Source organism: Bos taurus, chromosome 26, assembly GCF_002263795.3.
Source record: "Bos taurus isolate L1 Dominette 01449 registration number 42190680 breed Hereford chromosome 26, ARS-UCD2.0, whole genome shotgun sequence".
Classification (NCBI taxonomy): Eukaryota; Metazoa; Chordata; class Mammalia; order Artiodactyla; family Bovidae; genus Bos; species Bos taurus.
Genome location: NC_037353.1, coordinates 50,846,157 through 50,863,000, shown reverse-complemented (window position 1 = coordinate 50,863,000; position 16,844 = coordinate 50,846,157). Strand labels below are relative to the sequence as shown.

General features: G+C 59.1%; 1 protein-coding gene across 15 annotated transcripts in view; it reads right to left on the bottom strand.

The window, feature by feature from the left end:
* Positions 1-16,844, bottom strand: part of CFAP46 (cilia and flagella associated protein 46) — a 95,284-nt gene that overhangs the window by 55,028 nt on the left and 23,412 nt on the right. For 13 of the 15 annotated variants that reach the window (XM_024986023.2, XM_024986026.2, XM_024986024.2 and 10 more), the window contains 11 exons: positions 14,859-15,087; positions 14,650-14,770; positions 13,926-14,049; positions 13,656-13,786; positions 13,015-13,142; positions 11,997-12,130; positions 10,615-10,827; positions 9,495-9,660; positions 7,547-7,696; positions 6,188-6,295; positions 5,318-5,508 (listed from right to left, as the gene is read on the bottom strand). In XM_024986023.2, the coding sequence (XP_024841791.1) occupies positions 5,318-5,508; positions 6,188-6,295; positions 7,547-7,696; positions 9,495-9,660; positions 10,615-10,827; positions 11,997-12,130; positions 13,015-13,142; positions 13,656-13,786; positions 13,926-14,049; positions 14,650-14,770; positions 14,859-15,087 (1,695 nt within the window). The remainder of the gene's footprint in view (positions 1-5,317; positions 5,509-6,187; positions 6,296-7,546; positions 7,697-9,494; positions 9,661-10,614; positions 10,828-11,996; positions 12,131-13,014; positions 13,143-13,655; positions 13,787-13,925; positions 14,050-14,649; positions 14,771-14,858; positions 15,088-16,844) is intronic. The other 2 variants (XM_024986027.2, XM_024986029.2) reach the window with 2 other exon arrangements.

The window sequence follows — 16,844 nt, the reverse complement described above, 5'->3', positions numbered from 1 at the left end:
CCCACCTGCACTGGTGCGGCTGCAGCCCCCTCCCCCGAAGGCGCTGCTCCTGTTTTTCAGCCTTTCTTCCTGTACTTCGGTTTCCATGTCTGCTGACCAGTGTCCAGGCCCTCCCAGTGATGTGTCCATGCTAGAGATCATACTTGTCACTTCTAGAGTTTTCCCTAGTTCTTTACTGTAGTTCCCATTTCTTTGTTGAAATTCCCCACCTATACACTAATTTGTCTATTAAAATCCTTTCTTGTATTTATAATCACTGTTTTAAGTCCACCGTCTGCTGACTCCACCACCTGAGTCACGTCTGAGCCTGCTGACCGCCTTTCCTCCTGGGCCACACACGTTTTCATGTTTCCATGTGTCTAGCGGCTTTTGCTGCCATGCTGGGCACTAGGGGTGGGGGGCTGTGTTGTTCAGAGCGTGGCTGAGATAGCCTTCTTTAAAGGGAGATTGGGTTTCACCCTGGCAGCCGGCAGCCAGTGAATTTCCTTGTGGCTCATCCTTATCCGACTGAGATCTGGGTCAGGCTTCAGGGTATGTCTCGCAGAGCCCTTACAGCCCTGCCCCTAAGGCCTGCTCTTCCTAACAGGGGAGGTTCAGCGGGCACTCCCTGACTCCTGGGTCGGCCCAGGAACTCCCTCATCTCTGTCACTGGCTTCTGCCAGGCATGCATCATGCCTTCTCTCCCCAGGAGCCTCCTCCCGCCCCGCGTCCTGTGGGGTCCAGCCGCCCCGGCAGCCCCCAGCTTTGATCTCCAGCCCCCTCGCTGTTTCTTCTGTCCGGGCTCCTCCACCTCCCTACCCCAGGCAGAGGCTGCATGTGCAGTTCATGTCTGATGGACTCTTCCTGCAGGAAGTGCTGCCCTGGGCCATCTGCTGGCCAGTGTCTGGAAACAGATGTTTCATGTATTTTCTCAAGTTTTACAATTTTAATAGCAGAAGCATATGAGATCCATTATGTGTCATGGCTAGAACTGGCAGAAAAAGTGACTTAAATTCATATAAAGACCCAACAGTGATGATGATTATGTTAAATAAAGATGCTAACAAAGTAGAAAGGTAAGCTATGTTGGTTTACTTTAGGGGTCCATGTGAAGTTTGTATGTTACATTAATAGGATAAACATGAAACTGATTCGGGTAATTACACACTTGCCCTGGAGGAGGGCATGGCAACGCACCCCAATATTCTCGCCTGGAGAATCCCACGCACAAAGGAGCCTGGCGGGCTGCCGTCCACGGGTCGCAAGAGCACAACCGTGTGAGCCCCACTGTGTGCCATGTGTCCATGTGAGAATACTGGTTGACTAGTAACTGCACTATTTTTCACCAAGATCTGAAAACTATTTGCACTACTGTTGCGAAATGCCATCATAAAAATTACTCTGTGACCAATTCCACAGTTTATATAACTTGCAAAATAGAAAAAAATAGCATAAAATTTTGAAATGTGTGTGTGTGTGTGTGAGTGTATATATATATACACACACACATTTTTTTAAGGTGAATCATTTGCAGCACATGCCACAGGGCTGAAGTTGATTGAGGATCTTGCTGACTAGGGCCAGGGCCAGGGCTTTGAGGGGCCAGTAGGGTCATGTGAAGTGTGGCACCCCCTTCCAGCAGGGCCATGTGAAGTGTGGCACCCCCTTTAGAGACCGCTGGTCTCTGCCTCTTCAGCCTCCCAGCGCCCAGCTCCAGGCCTGCACGCAGCCGGTGCTCACTGTGGGTGAGGGAAGGGGCTAGTCCACGGTCAAGCCCCAGGAGGGGTGGCCCCACTGAGTGCAGTGACACAGGCCACCACGAGAGGGCAGCAGTAGTCTACAAATGAGTTCTCACAGGTCTTTAGTGAAAACCAAACTTTCAGTCTCATATAACCTGCCCTTTATTGCCATATGTAAACATTTATATTTATAGCCTAGTTTATTACGCTAGGAGTTGCTGTTTTAAAATGAAACTCAATTTAAGAATCTCTGATGAAACAAAGATGGACAGGCGCCCTGCCACTGTGGGCCTTGAGAAGCCCTGCCGTGCCTGCAACAAGCACTGACGTCAGCCTCATCAGTTGCTGAAGACAATGCAGCACTGACTCTCCTCGTAGCTTTTTCTTTCTTTTAAAATCAGCTTCTGAATTTTTATCACGTGGCACCTACTACGTGGTTAAGAACTTTCCACCCAGCACCCAGTCTGCTTCCCAGCCAGAGCTGACCCCACTCTTCAGCTCTCCAAAGCGGGAGGTTTATGAATTTTACACATAAGCGACAGAAGTCTCACCGTGGAGAACACAGAGTATGGCCTCCTCAGACCGTCCTCTGCCCTTTTCCCGACTTACTAACACACTGGCCCTGGCGTTGCTTTTATTTCCCCCTTTATTATCTCTGTACCTCGGAGTGCCCTGCAGACCTCCAGGGACGTCCCGCTTCCAGCTCCCCGACGCGGCCTCACACCGTCCTCTCCCCACTGCTGAAGTATGTTAGCTGTGCTTTCCCTGTGTTTTTGTGCTGTTAAAACTGGTAGCCCTTACATTTTATTAGGTAGCCATGGATAAATCTTGTCAAAATGCTAGTCCTAACACAGAAATATCAATAAACACCATGATGATGTCAACGTGTTTCACTGAAGAGTCAAGCAGTATATTACTTTCCTGTTTCCTGGCGTTTCCAATTGCCTTTTCTCCCTTCTTGCTCCTCTGGTCCTGCCCCTACATCCTGGCAGAGGTGGCCCTCAGCCAGCAGCACAGCTCGGCAACTTTTCTGGATTGAATCTCTTATCTGCAGCCCCCGACATCTTTTCCTTTTTTGGCTTACTCTCTCATTTTTCCAGAGTGTTTTCTCAAGTAACTGTCTAGAAACAGATGTATGGCAAATATGTTTTCTGTTTAAAAGTAACTTTCTTTACCCGGATGCCTGAAAGTTTGGGTGAGTTAGAATTACATGTAGAAATCTACTTCCACTTAGACCACTCTATTTTCTTTTAGCTTCAACTGATGGTTCCTGAGAAGACGGTTGCATTTCTATTTCCTACTTCTTTGCAGATAAGCTTCCTTCTAAAAGCTATAGGATATCCTTCTTATGACGTGACTATCCTGTGATGCATTTGGACGTGAGTATCTCTTCAATCTTCTCACTGGCCATAGTGTTGGAGAGTCAGTCGTGAGAGTCAGCCCCCTGCTCAGGGAGCTCTCCTGCACCACTCTTTCCTTAATTCCTCTCTTAGGAACTTCTTCCTCCCTCTTCCTGTAATCCCGACAGCTGGGTGCTGGGTCTCCAGTACAGTCCCCACACATCCTCCGGCTTTTTTGACACGTTTTCCATCTGTCCTTCTTTATATATTTTCTGAGAGATTTCCTCACACTTCATCCTCTAGTTCTTCACTGACTTTACTTTCACTTTCAGAAATTACCTTTCTAATTCTCAAGAGCTCTTTAATCCGTTTCCTTCTTATTCCTTCTCCATAATAAGTAAGTGTTAGTCATTCAGTCGTGCCTGACTCTTTGAGACCCCATGGACTGCAGCACACCAGTCTCTTCTGTTCGTGAGATTTTCCAGGCAAGGATACTGGAGTGAGTTGCCATTTCCCTCTCCAGGGGATCTTCCCAACCCAGGGACTGAACCTGGGTCTCCTGCACTGCAGGCAGAATCTTTACCAACTGAGCTACAAGGGATGTCCTTTTCCATAATACCATATTTTAACTTTTAAATGTTACATCTTCTCAAGATATTGGAAACTATTTACTTTTTTAATGTTCATTCAGATCATCAGATGATCTGTGGAATGAATCACAGAGGCCTTAGCCACAGCTGAGTTGGGCCAGGCCTGTGGGGGAGGTCCCATGCCCCCATGCACCTCAGTTACCCCAGACAGGAAGGCGCCACCACCACACGCCCAAGATAGGAAGGCACCCCCACAACACACTGGGGACAGGAGGGCGCCCCGCCCACATGCCCGAGACAGGAGGGTGCCCCGCCCACACGCCCCAGACAGGTGCCTCTACTTACTGTCCAGATGGAGGCAGAGAAAGTGCCTCCGCCCCTCCCACTCTGTGACAGCCCAGCCAGTAGAGACGGTCACAGCCAGCCAAAAGGAAGCCTTCTGCGCTTCAGACCCCCAGTTCCTCCAATGACTCCGGTCACTGCAGGCCCTCCTGACACCCCTTTTCCATATAAACGCAAGCGCCCCTCCTTGTTTTCTGGATTTTCTGTCATCCATCAAAGTTTGCATTTACCGAAGTGCAATTCTTCTGCTGTTCCCTGAATGAACCTGCCTTTCCTGGGATATAGCTGGCCATTATATTATTATGGCACTCTCATCCTAAGCAATTTTCCTTATTTCTTCCTGTTGGTGTTCTCTTTAAAGCTGAAACCTTTTAAAACTCTGAGAAACCTCAGTTCACGCGTGATGAATGCGGCTTATTTGCTGATGGGTACAGCTTTACAGTGGTCAGGGGACGCCAGTGTCTGGGGGGAACCCCAGCAAGACTTCCGAGAACTCCAAGTCCCTGCCTGGTGTCAGGCGTCCCGCCGGGCAACCGGGTACTCTGTGTTACCCCCGCACCTTCTCTGTCTCCCCACGCTGGGCACCTGGGCTGGCCGCCCCCTCATCTTCCCTGAGCCCATGGCCCCATCTGATACACCTCACCCTGCAGTGAGGCCAGGGTGCGGCGTCTGGAAATCTTTCACAAGCAGAGACTTGGATCCGGCCCTGCGCCACCAGCCTAGCCGTGCCGCCACAGTGGGTGGCTTCCTGACTGGGGGTCCAGGACCCCCTCTTTTAGGAAATAAACTCAGGGGATAACTTGAAGAGAAGAGCCTCAAGGAAAACAGTCTTTACAGCAGAAATACTCATGATAGCAAAGAAGGAAGACTTGAGTGCCCTGACTACCTATGAGCTGAAGGGAGCCTGGGGCACAGGGCCACAGACGGGGCTTTGAGGAAGCGTCCGGACGGCACAGGGGTCCTGGAGAGCCGGCTGCCGGCAGCACTCAGGTAGAGAGGAGCCAGGTTAGGGGCGGGGGACATTTTCCTTTCACTGTAATCACCATTTAATTACTTCTGAATTTACTTGGCCTCCTAAGTCACCGGCTCAAAACCACTTTAAACGAAGCTTCCTCTCTGGAGCCATGGGTTGAGCTGTGAGACCCTTTCCACCTCTCTGCCCCCAGGATGCTGCTGAGCACGGCTTCCCAGGGCCCCCGGATGAGGTATCGCCCTGGCAGACATGGGGCTGGGAGGCGTGGGGCGGCTGTGGGGCCTGTCTGGTGGGGGGTGAGCCCTGGTGGAGGTGCCTCATCACGGGGCACAGGTCAGGCCCAGGGTGACTCACGGATTGAAGGTCCGGAGGTACTTGATGCCCATCTGGATGGCCTTCTGTGAGCAGGCCATGGTGGCCTCGTGGTCCCGGGCCATGTAGGTGAAGTGGGTTAGCCGCATCAGGGTCTGCAACTCCACCAGGAGGTCGGACCAGGTGCACTCTGAGGCCATCTTCACCAGCTGCCCGCGTAGAGGAGGGCGTGTCTGTGAGTGGGGGATGTCTCTGCTGCCAGCACGCAAGCTGGCCTCCCCCGGGTCCACTGGTCACTTGGTCTTGGCTGAGCCACCCATGAGGGTGAAGCACTAGCTGCCAACCTCGGCCAAGCCCGGGTGGGTTGGCAGGTCGAGGACAAATGTCCCAGGGTCCACACTGCCTTCCTGCCACACAGGCGGCCCTGCCCTGGGCGGAGTGTGGAGAAGCACAGACACAGCCCTCAGGAAACCAGACTCGGAGGCCCTGAGGGAACCTCGGCGCTGCTGGAGGCGGGTGAGTGCTGTGCTGAAGACGTGGGTGGGACTCCAGCATGGGCCTCGGCCCTCTACCACGTTCCTTGTCTCAACAACAGGGTTCAAATAAGCACCCGAGTCGGGTAGGCTTGTCAGGGCACAGCCCCTGGGTATGCCCACCAGACGCCTAGTGACACCAGCCTGGGCTGGGGGAGGGAGGGGACACCTGTGGGGAGGGGACACCTGTAGGGGAGGTGACAGCTGGGCTGTGAGGTGACACCTGTGAGAGGAAGTGATACCTGGGGGTGGGGTGACACCTGTGGGGAGAGGGGACACCTGTGGGGAGGGAACACCTGTGGGGGAGGGGACACCTGTGGGATATGAGCTGACACATCTGTGGGAGCAGGGGACACCTCTAGGGTGGGGGGACACCTACCTGGGCTAAGGGGGGCACAGTGAAGTCCATGAGGCCCAGCCCGTTGCAGGAGTACATCTCCAGAGCGACAAGTACTCTGGTTGTGCAGTTGATGTCCTCATTGGTGCTCTGATGGGAGGAAGGCACCGAGGCCGTGAGGCCCGGGGGCTGGAGAGCCTGGAATACTTGGGACGTGAGCCCTGTGACAGCGGCTCTTCAGCGACAATAGCAGCAATTAGTGGGAAAGTCTGTCTCCGAGATGGTTTAGTCACTAAGTTGTGCCAGACTCTTGTGACCCCGAGCCTGCCAGGCTTCTCTGTCCACGGGATTCTCCAGGCCAGAATCCTGGAGTGGGTTGCCATTTCCTTCTCCAGGGGATCTTCCCAGCCCAGGAATCAAACCCAGGTCTCCTGCATTGCAGGCAGATTCTTTACCGACTGAGCTACGAGGGAAGCAAAAGACTTGGCAACGAGGGAAGCTACAAGGACTTCCCTCGTGGCTCAGCCGATAAAGAATCCGCCTGCAGTGCAGGAGACCTGGGTTCCATCTCTGGGTAGGGAAGATACCCTGGAGAAGGGAAAGGCTACCCACTCCAGTATTCTGGCCTGGAGAATTCCATGGACTGTATAGTCCCTGGGGTCACAAAGAGTCAGATATGACTGAGCAACTTTCCCTTCCCTTCCTTCCTTCCTTCCTTCCTGTCTCCAAGTTATCTTTTCATGAGATAAACGGGAGCAGGCACTGCAGCCCCTAAGGTGATTGGGCAGCTAGCTGACCCAGCTAGACATGGGGGGCAACTGGCAGGCACAGCGGGTGGCCCTGTGCCTGCGGGCCACCTCCTTGAACCGGCTCCAATGCATGCTCGCTCCTGCCAAGCTTAGATGCCCCTCCCTGAGGGCCACACTCTCGCCAGCCTCACTTCCCACCTGAACCAGTGTGTCTTGGTCCAGCTGGGCCGACGGAGCCTCCCGTGGGCTCCATCCGTGTCCCGGCCCCGCCTGCTGGGTCCCCAGATGCTCCCCACCCCTCACTCCCGTGGTCTTCTGCTCACAGCTCAAGGGCTGCAGGGCCCTGCCAAGGCCCCTCTGGCCTGGTGCCTCCAGATAAGCCCAAGTGAGGTATCACAGCAGGTGGACAGTGCCCGAGAAGCCCAACAATCTTGGTGGACAGTTAGAACCACGGCCATCGGCTGGAGGAAGGAGGGGAGGCTATGGCCAGGCAGCTCGAGAAAGCCTTCTGCCCCATCCCTAGGGGTGGCAGCCACAGCCAAGACAGAGCCTGCAGCGGGAAGCCTCCCAGCACGGCCCCGCCCCCAGAACGGCCCCGCCTCCAACGTGGCCCCGCCCCCAGCAGGCCCCGCCCCCAGGCCGCTCGTAGCACCTGTTCCTCCACGCCCAGCCGTGGCCCGATCTGCTGCTGCAGGAGCTGCTTGCCCTTCACCCACGTTGCAATGAGCTGCTGCCGGGCACTCACGGGCACCACCTCCTCGGGCTCCATCCCGTTGGTCAGGTTCAGGGCAAACTCGCAGATCTGAAATGGAGGGGCTCTTGTTCACAATACCTGAATCCAAACAGGGAACCCGGGCCAAGACCCCATCTGCAAAAACAAGTGGACCTGGCTCTCGGTCCAGCCGGCAAAGTGGTCCACACAGGCCCAGCCCCGAGGCGATGAGGCGCGGCGGCTGCGGCCGCGTCCTCCCGTGCCCTCATCCCCTCGTGCCCTCACCCCCTCGTGCCCTCACCCTGTGGCGAGCCCAGCCCCTGGTGTTGCCATCAGGTCCCCACAGCACCGCCGGTCCCCACGGACCGCGACCCAGTGGCTGATGCTGCCTCTGCGCTCCTGCCCCGCCTGCCGTGACTGAGGCCATGGCTCCCTATCTGTCACTGGGGGTGGAACCCCATCACCGGCCACAGGCTTGGCCCCTGCAGCCACCATGCCGTGCACTAACCACGGGCCCCATTTTGCTCCATGTTTGCTGAGGTTTCATTTTTCCCCAAAAGTGTAACATGAACACCTGTCTTTCGTGAACTGCTCAGGACCCTGCAGCTCAGAAACCCAGGGGGCTGATGGGTCTGCCCCCGCTGTTCCTCTGCACAGCCTGGCCAACGACACCCCCTTCCTGGGCTAGCCTGGGAAGACCCCTTCCCATCAGACCCCACAGCAGAGGGCATGGTGGATCCCAGATCCAGTCACCTGCCCTCCATGGGCACGCTGGCCTGGCTCTTCCTGCCAGATACCCAGCCATAGAACAGTCGTGCCTCACGGCCTGCTCTCCGGGATGGTCTGGAAGCCATCGGACAGGCGCCAGCAAGGGCGGCCCAGGCTCACCTCCCTGTCTGGTGGGACCCCTGGGAGCCTCACACGTCGCTGCCTTCTGCCCTCTGCCCCCTCCCTGTCTGGTGGGACCCCTGGAGCCTCACACGTCGCTGCCTTCTGCCCTCTGCCCCCTCCCTGTCTGGTGGGACCCCTGGAGCCTCACACGTCGCTGCCTTCTGCCCTCTGCCCCCTCCCTGTCTGGTGGGACCCCTGGGAGCCTCACACGTCGCTGCCTTCTGCCCTCTGCCCCCTCCCTGTCTGGTGGGGTCCCTGGGAGCCTCACACGTCGCTGCCTTCTGCCCTCTGCCCCCTCCCTGTCTGGTGGGACCCCTGGGAGCCTCACACGTCGCTGCCTTCTGCCCTCTGCCCGAGCCCTCACCCACTCCACCCAGCTCTGCCATCCCTCCCAGATACTGCAGCCAGCCCAGTTTGCCTGGGGCCCAGGCGCCCCTGCAGCCTGACACGGCAGCTCCTTTGACCTTTCTCCCCATCCTGTGTCACAGCCGGGCCTACAGCACGGGGCAGAGGTGGTCTTTGTACCCCCGCAAGAGGTGCTGCTCTGGGCCCAGACTCAGGGCAGCTGCGGGAACTCACTCTCCTTCATGTGGACTCGTGTGGGGTGGTGGTCACCAGGTGTTGGTCAGCACCATCAACTCCCATCCTTCTTGGCTGGGATGGCTACCCCAGTCCACGCCACCGGGAGGTAAAGTCAGGGGATAAGCATGCCCCCACCTTGGTCACTGTGGAACTGACGTTGTCTGGGGTCCACGTTTTGTGTTCGATTCTGCAGTGTCCTGCTCTGAACCGACACTGGCCCTGTTCTCCAGCCTCACATCGTATTTTTCTGCAGGCTGGGCCGTGCAGGGATGTCTCTGACCCTACAGAGTCCTCATTTTTAGAGAAACCACGGCCCACCCACCCCCCGCCCCCAGCCCCATTTGCGGGCAGTTGAGAAGCCCCCAGCCTCACTTCCTCAGCTGCCCTCCCCGCACCGCCCTGTCTGCTGGGCTACCTCCACGGCGGCCCTGACTTCAGAGGCAGCCTCGGGGTCCAGCGGCGTGTGGAGCGGGTTGGAGCGCGCCTGCTTCCTGGCCTTCTCTGGCGCCAGGGCAGGGATCCAGTGGATGATCAGGCCTCGCGCGAGTGCGCTGCACAGCATTGCCAGCAGCAGCGAGTCCCTGCAAGACAAGAACGTCCAGGCCAGGCCGCCCCAAGGGGAGCCGTGGTGGCGCTGTGAAAGGCCGGCCGCAGGGCGACCTCTGCGCTGCATGGGCGGGACCCCCAGGGAGTCTGTGGGGCCTGGGCACATGCCCACCACTGGGCCGTCTAGCAGGCCCTCCATCAGGTGCCAGGTAAGCGGGCTTGGGCCAGAATCTCCCTGCTTCTCTTTGAAAAGTTTCAGTGCCAGAACCGCCAGAACCGGCAAACACGTCTGATCTGTATAAGCACAGACGCAGACGACAGCCTGAGGAGGAGAGGCACGCCCCCCCCACCAGCACCCACGGTCCCGGGGACCCTGCTGGGTCTGGTGCCCAGAGGAGAGCCGAGGGCACCAGGCAGGCCCCTGCCCCATGGCCCACTCTGGCTGTGTGCTCGTGTGTAGACATCTCTGGGTCCTGATTCACTCCAGCCTTCCTACTTCAGGATCCATCGAAAACCTTTAAATCTGAGTGTTTAGGCTAAAAGCCAAACCAACAAAAAACACAAAGAAGGCTTCAAAAGCTCATCATGCGGGAAAGCCTTGACCTTTGACCTGACTTGATGCTTTGACGTTTCTCCCCGGATAAGGAAACACAGGCACCCAGGTCAGTTTCCAGCCCTGTCTCTGTGAGACTCTGGCCTCTGCCAACCTTTCCCAGAATCCCTCTGCTTGGAACAGATTGGGACAGGCTGGGAATCCGCGTGTGGGCATGAGGGCGCCCGAACGATGCCCCCATGCTGCCCTGTGGCTCAGAGCGGGTGCGTGTCTTGTCTGGGGTGCACGGCCAGTAAGACAGAAGCCCCATCCCTGCCGGGTGCCAGTGGCCCCGCACGCCCCTCCCCCGAGGGGACACATGTCTGCCCCCCGGCTTGCAGCCTGAAGCCCAGGGTCTCTGGCAGCAGCAGGACGGAGCCTGGGCAGCCTCACGCACCCGCTGTGGCCCACGGCCTTCATGATGCCCAGCAGGTGGTACAAGGCGTCCAGGAGCTCCCGCTGCCGCCCGGCCTTGATGAGGTGGTGGTTGTGGTTCAGCACATAGACCACGGCATTCTGCACGATCCACGGCTCCTGGATCTCCTGCCCGATGTCGGCAGAGCGCAGCCAGCAGTTCATGGCGTACTGCGAGAGGCCCTCGACCCAGCTCCTGTGGGAGGCGTGCGTCAGGCTCTCCAGGAGCCAGACTCTGCCCAAGCCGGCACTCAGACACCAGCCAGAAGCCGTCCCTGGAGCCGGGGCTCAGAAGGCTGCCCTGTCGGGGCTGCCCGTCATTCTTGTTGAAGGACAGGACCTGCCTGGCTCCCCCGCCCTCCCAGCTCCCTGCCCATCCCTGTCTGAGGCTGGACCCCCAGCCAGGCCTGCAAGCTGCCTGCCCACCTTTGCACCTGCCTGTGGCTGGCTCCCCCGGCCCATCACTCACAGGCTGCCCTCCTCGGTCCACACGGACACGGGACCTGCTTGCCTCAGACCGAGGCTTGGGGAAGCTTTATCGTAAAGGGCCAGACGGCAGGCACCTGGGGTTTGACAGCTACACAGTCTCTCCTCTGTTGTGTCTTTTTTGCTATTGAGCTTCACAAACTAAAACATGTCAAGACCACTGTGAGTTGGCAGGCTACACAAAAGCTGTGGGCAGATGCGGCCTGGCCCTCTTCCAGGCGTGGGGAGCCCGGCCCTAGCCCCAGGCTGTGCCCTGAAACCTCCAGACAAACGCGGTCTGCACAAAGTCAGGGTCCTTCCCTGAGCCCTTCCCGGGCAAAGGGCACGCAGGACCCCCACAGCGAGCACGTATGAGGGCATGGCCACCGGGGCAGCCAGTGGAGCAGGCCCGTCTCTGAGGTCAGTGGGCAGCTAGGGCCTCGGCTCCCGCGACGGCCCTACGGACGGTCACTCACGGCCACATTCACTGTGGGGGCACGCTTCACTTCAGATGAAAACAGCAAAACACTGTTACTACGACAGCAGCTCGCTCTCCTGATTGAATGGCACTTGCCTCTCACGTGGATGAGGCTTCTGCGGGTTTCCTGAGGACCCTCGTCCCGATCACAGACTTCCAGGACAGCTTCCCCCGTGACCACCACCCCCCTCACATCCTGTTTCCACTAGTAACAGGAAAGACTGGCCACACGGGCACCGGTGTGAGCCATGAGACACGCCGGGCAGTGGCCCCTGCCTCACAGCGCTGAGCTCAGCCCAGCCCCCACCTCGCGCCCCCAGCCCTGCGGACAGCGCCCCCAGCTCCCGCCTCGTGTCCCCAGCCCCCGCCTTGCGCCCCCAGCCCCGCAGGCAGCACTGCCAGCCCCACGGGCAGTGCCCCACCGGTACATGATCCACTCAGCGTTGTCCTCTGGGCACTCGGGTATGTAGCCCATCGGGTGCTGGCTCACGTCCTCGGGCGGCGTGGGCCGGTTGTTCAGCTGCACGCCTTCCGACTGCAGCAGGTGGACGGTGGCCTGCGGAGGGAGGAGTGGCCAGAGGCCCCTGAGCAGGGACTGGCACGGTGCCTGCAGGCCTTTAACCCCAGGCCCTCCCTGCCCCAGGTGATGTCTCTTCCCCCCACACACCTGCGTCTCAGAGATGCAGCCTCCCAAGACAAACGTGCCCCTCACGCCGCAGGGGCCACCAAGCCCGGGCCCCGTCCTCCGCGGCCGCGCACGGACGCCCCGGAGGCGGCCGAGGCCACTGGGCAGGGTGACGGGACTGAGACGGGACTGAGGATGGGGGCAGGCGCCTTGCCTGACACCCTGGGCCCGCTCACTTGCCCCCCTCACAGCACTGGCCCAGCCCTCAGGAGGTGCCCGGCAGACGCTCACTGAACAAGCCCGGGAGCGTCTGTCTGGGTTATGCCAGGTTGCTCCCTCGACCCCCAAACAAACCACCCCAAGCGGCCTCACCGCTGTGTGCACTCGCAGGCCCCCCGCTGCACCACCCAGCTGGCCTGGGGTGGGGTCTCCGGCTGGCCTGGGGTCTCTGCACGCTCACGGAGGGGGCCGGCTTGCTGTGGGTGCTGGTCCCCAGCAGCCTCAACAGCCTCCGAGATGACAGCAGAGGCCAGGTTTCTCTCTCATACCTGGCTCAAAGTGCTACTGAAGCTACTCTCGGGCCAGGACACGCCCAGGTCCAGGACCAACCAGCCCCCGGGACCCACATCGCTGGGGACTCACAGTTCAGACTCCTTCCAACGACAATGAACATCAACACCCCTCACAATACATTTTGACATATTTTTCTTCCAGAAAACCTCCCAAGAATGGAGGAAAACTTTCGTAAGCGACAGGCCACTTGGGGAGCAGGGCTGGATGCTGACGGTCACGTCTGCGCACATATGGGGACGCACCTCAGCGCTGATGAAGCCCACCTCCGCGAATTTGCGCAGCAGGGTGGGGGACGCCTGCTTCTGCAGGGCAGCTTCCGAGTGGCCCCAGGAGTCCTGCCCCGGGCCGTCCCAGCCCTTCTTCTTCTTGCCTGAAACACCAGAGTGCCACCCGTCAAAGCCTGAAGTGCTTCTCAGGGCTGGCACGGTCCCTGAGAAGGGGGGGCGGGGTGAGGGGCGGGGTCTGTGGGAGGCTGGCCTCCCAAGTGCAGGGCCCTGGGGGCAGCGAGGGCTCCCCAAGCCAGCATGGCCGCAGCGAACCTCCAGCTGGTTCCCCGACAGACAGGTCAGCTCTTGGTTTTGCGTGTGCTGTTCTGCCCCTCAAGAAGCCCCCATCACTCCCGCAACACCCACGTCTCCGCCCCCTGGGGCTCCTGGCATGCCCCCGTGTCCTCACCATCCCCAAGACCACCGCTTCCAGAGACCTGCAGGCTGGACTCAGCCGGACCCAGGGCTCACAGTGGAGGGGCGCCCCCGCCCAGCCTCTGCCTGCGGGCTCCGGCCCCATGACCCCTTCCTGAGCTCTGGTGAACCCCACAGTGACCCCCCAGTGCCTGGGAAGAGCCCGCCGGCGCAGGTGCCCATGTGTGTCTGGAGGGACCCACCTCGCTTGAACTTGGCCAGCTTCTTCACCTTGACACTGTCGTACAGGAGGCAGAAGCGGCTGGCCGTCCGGCACACGTCCCACACGTTCTGCTTCCGGGCCACCTTGGCCAGCTCCGCCCAGATGTGTATCCTGCACAGACGTGCGGGCCATACCTCGCTCGGGGAAGCAGCCAGGGGCCACCTGGGCGGGGCAGGAGGGTGGGCCGGCGCTTCGCCCCTCCCCACCACCCCCCCCCGGACCCGAGGCCCTGCACCCCCAGGCTGCTCACCGCTCCTTGTCGTTCTGGCCCCCCAGGCGCCGCAGGTGGCCCACGGCCTTGTCCACGCTGAGCGTGTGGTGCCGCGCCTTGGCGAACAGGTAAGTGAAGCGGCCCCGGGTTTTCCCGGTGGAAACTGCAGGGGCCGGCAGGACGGGGTGCTGACGCAGCAGGCCAGGGAACACGTCGAAACCAGCCCACGCGGGACTAGGGACAGGCTGGGGCAGAGCCTCCCACCGGCGTTTTTTGATCTTTTCATGAAAGTTAGGTCTCCCTAAATGTGCCTTGTCCGGGAAGGGACTCCAGGCGCCAAGAGCAGCTGGTGGGCAGACTTATTGCCATCTGCAGCCGCCAGGCTGGCCCCCAACACCCGCCACCCATGCCCAGGTCTTCAGGAGCTGGCTGGCGGAGACCCCGCTGAAGCCCCTTGCCCATCAGCCCGCTTCTCCTGCCTGAGCCCTCGCTGGGTGCAGTGCACCAAGCCCCGTGTGTCTGGGGCACCTTCCCTTCAGGACCCAAGCCCCTCACACCTGGCAGGACAGGAAGGAAGGAGGTGGGACTGCCTCCCGCTGGGCGGGCCGTGCAGGCCCAGGAGACAGGCTCCCCTGCCCTGCTCTGAGAGTCAAGTTAGGAAGGTGGGGCAGGCGGCTGCACATGGGCACAGAGGCCCATGTAGGCGGAGGTCCGGGTGGGCCGGGGGCTGCCCCGGGCACTCCCACTGAGAGCACCCGCACACCTTTGGCCTCGTTCTCGCCGTCAAGCACGATCTGGAAGGTGTCGGGGGCTAGGGCCAGCCCCGCATTCACCAGCAGCGCCCGCTTTTTGCGCACGCTGTCCTTGGGCATCGCTTTCTTCGCCTGCAGAGGGGAGGAGGCGTGATGAGCGGCACCCGCCCGCCCCTCGGCGCCTGCCGGGCCGCCACCCCAGGAGTGGCGCCTGCGGCACCTGCTCGATGGCCATGGTGGCCCTGTCCTCGTCGCGGGCGGGCACCTGATACAGCAAGGTGCACAGCTGCAGGCGGTTGAGGGCCCTTGTGATCTTGTCCTGGTAGAGGCCCAGGCCGTCCAGCAGCGCGGCCTTCCTCAGGTGCTCCGTGGCGGGCTCCAGCCGGTCCGCGTCCTCCTCGATGTGCGCCAGCTCCACATGGACCTGGCAGCGCAGCTGTGCCGCGAGGCTGGGGGGCAGACGTGGTCATGGGCATGGCGGCACCGCGGGTGCCCGGTGCCCGGCTTTCTGGCCCTGCCTTCCGCCTGCCTTGCTGCCAGGACCCACAGGAGGGATGAAGAGGAGGGCCCTGCGGACCCCGGGAGGTCTCAGAGACCACTGGTGAGCCACGAGGCTGGGGGGCAGACGGCGTCACAGGTGGGGCGGCACCGCGAGGGCTCCTAGCATCACCAGAAAGTGAGCTAGTGCAGCCCGAGGCCAAGGCTGCGTATTATCACACTGCTTATTTAACTTCTATGCAGAGTACATCATGAGAAACTCTGGGCTGGATGAAGCACAAGCTGGAATCAAGACTGCCAGGAGGAATATCAATATCCTCAGATATGCGGATGACACCACCCTTATGGCAGAAAGTGAAGAGGAACTAAAAAGCCCCTTGATGAAAGTGAAAGAGGAGAGTGAAAAAGTTGGCTTAAAACTCAACATTCAGAAAACGAAGATCATGGCATCCAGTTCCAGCACTTCATGGCAAATAGATGGGGAAACAGTGGAAACAGTGGCAGACTTTATTTGAGGGGACTCCAAAATCACTGCAGATGGTGAGTGCAGCCATGAAATTAAAAGACGCTTACTCCTTGGAAGGAAAGTTATGACCAACCTAAACAGCATGTTAAAAATCAGAGACATTACTTTGCCAACGAATGTCCGTCTAGTCAAAGCTATGGTTTTTCCACTGGTCATGTATGGATGTGAGTTCGACTGTGAAGAAAGCTGAGCGCTGAAGAATTGATGCTTTTGAACTGTGGTGCTGGAGAAGACTCTTGAGAGTCCCTTGGATTGCAAGGAGATCCAACCAGTGCATCCTAAAGGAGATCAGTCCTGGGTGTTCATTGGAAGGACTGATGCTGAAGCTGAAACTCTAATACTTTGGCCACCTGATGAGAAAAACTGACTCATTGGAAAAGACCCTGGTGCTGGGAAAGATTAAAGGCAGGAGGAGAAGGGGTCGACAGAGGATGAGATGGTTGGATGGCATCACCAACTCAATGGACATAAGTTTGAGCAAGCTCTGGGAGTTGGTGATGGACAGGGAAGCCTGGCGTGCTGCAGTCCATGAGGTTGCAAAGAGTCAGACGTGACTGAGCGAGTGAACTGAACTGAGGCCCAGTCTTTGCCTCGGGGGGTGGGCCCTCTCTGCTCTGCTCTGAGTCTCTCCATCTCATCAGCTGTGGCACACACATCCCGGCTCAGAACAGCCATGTGTCCGCAGGCTGTGGGCCCTGCCTGGCCTTTGTTCCTGCTGTGTCCCTGCTGGAGCCACCCGCGTCTAAAACGATAACCACAGTCTCCCCAAAGCCTTTGCATCAACAGCACCTGCAGCCTCCGGCACAACCTCTGTGCTGCACAGGAGCATCAACAAGGCCGATAACTTGGGTCTAGTTAAAGTTTGATGGGACCCACGTGCCGACCCTCCTCCAAAACAAGGTGAGAGCATCACAGGCTAGGCCTGTAGCCTCGGGGATGAGGAGGCAGAGGTCAGGGCACCTGGGAGTCGTGGGCAGGAGAGGGCACCCGGTTGAGGCCAAGGGTGAGGTCTGCGCTCCCGTCAGGGAACTGGCTCCACAGTCTCTGCCTGGAAGCCTGGATGGTAGCCAGCGACGGGTCCCTTCCCTCTGGGGCAGGGAGAGAAGAGGCCCACAGAAGGAAGCTGGCCCAGGGCCACGGGGTGTGCTCAGGGCAGCCTGACCCTGAATCCACAATGTGAGA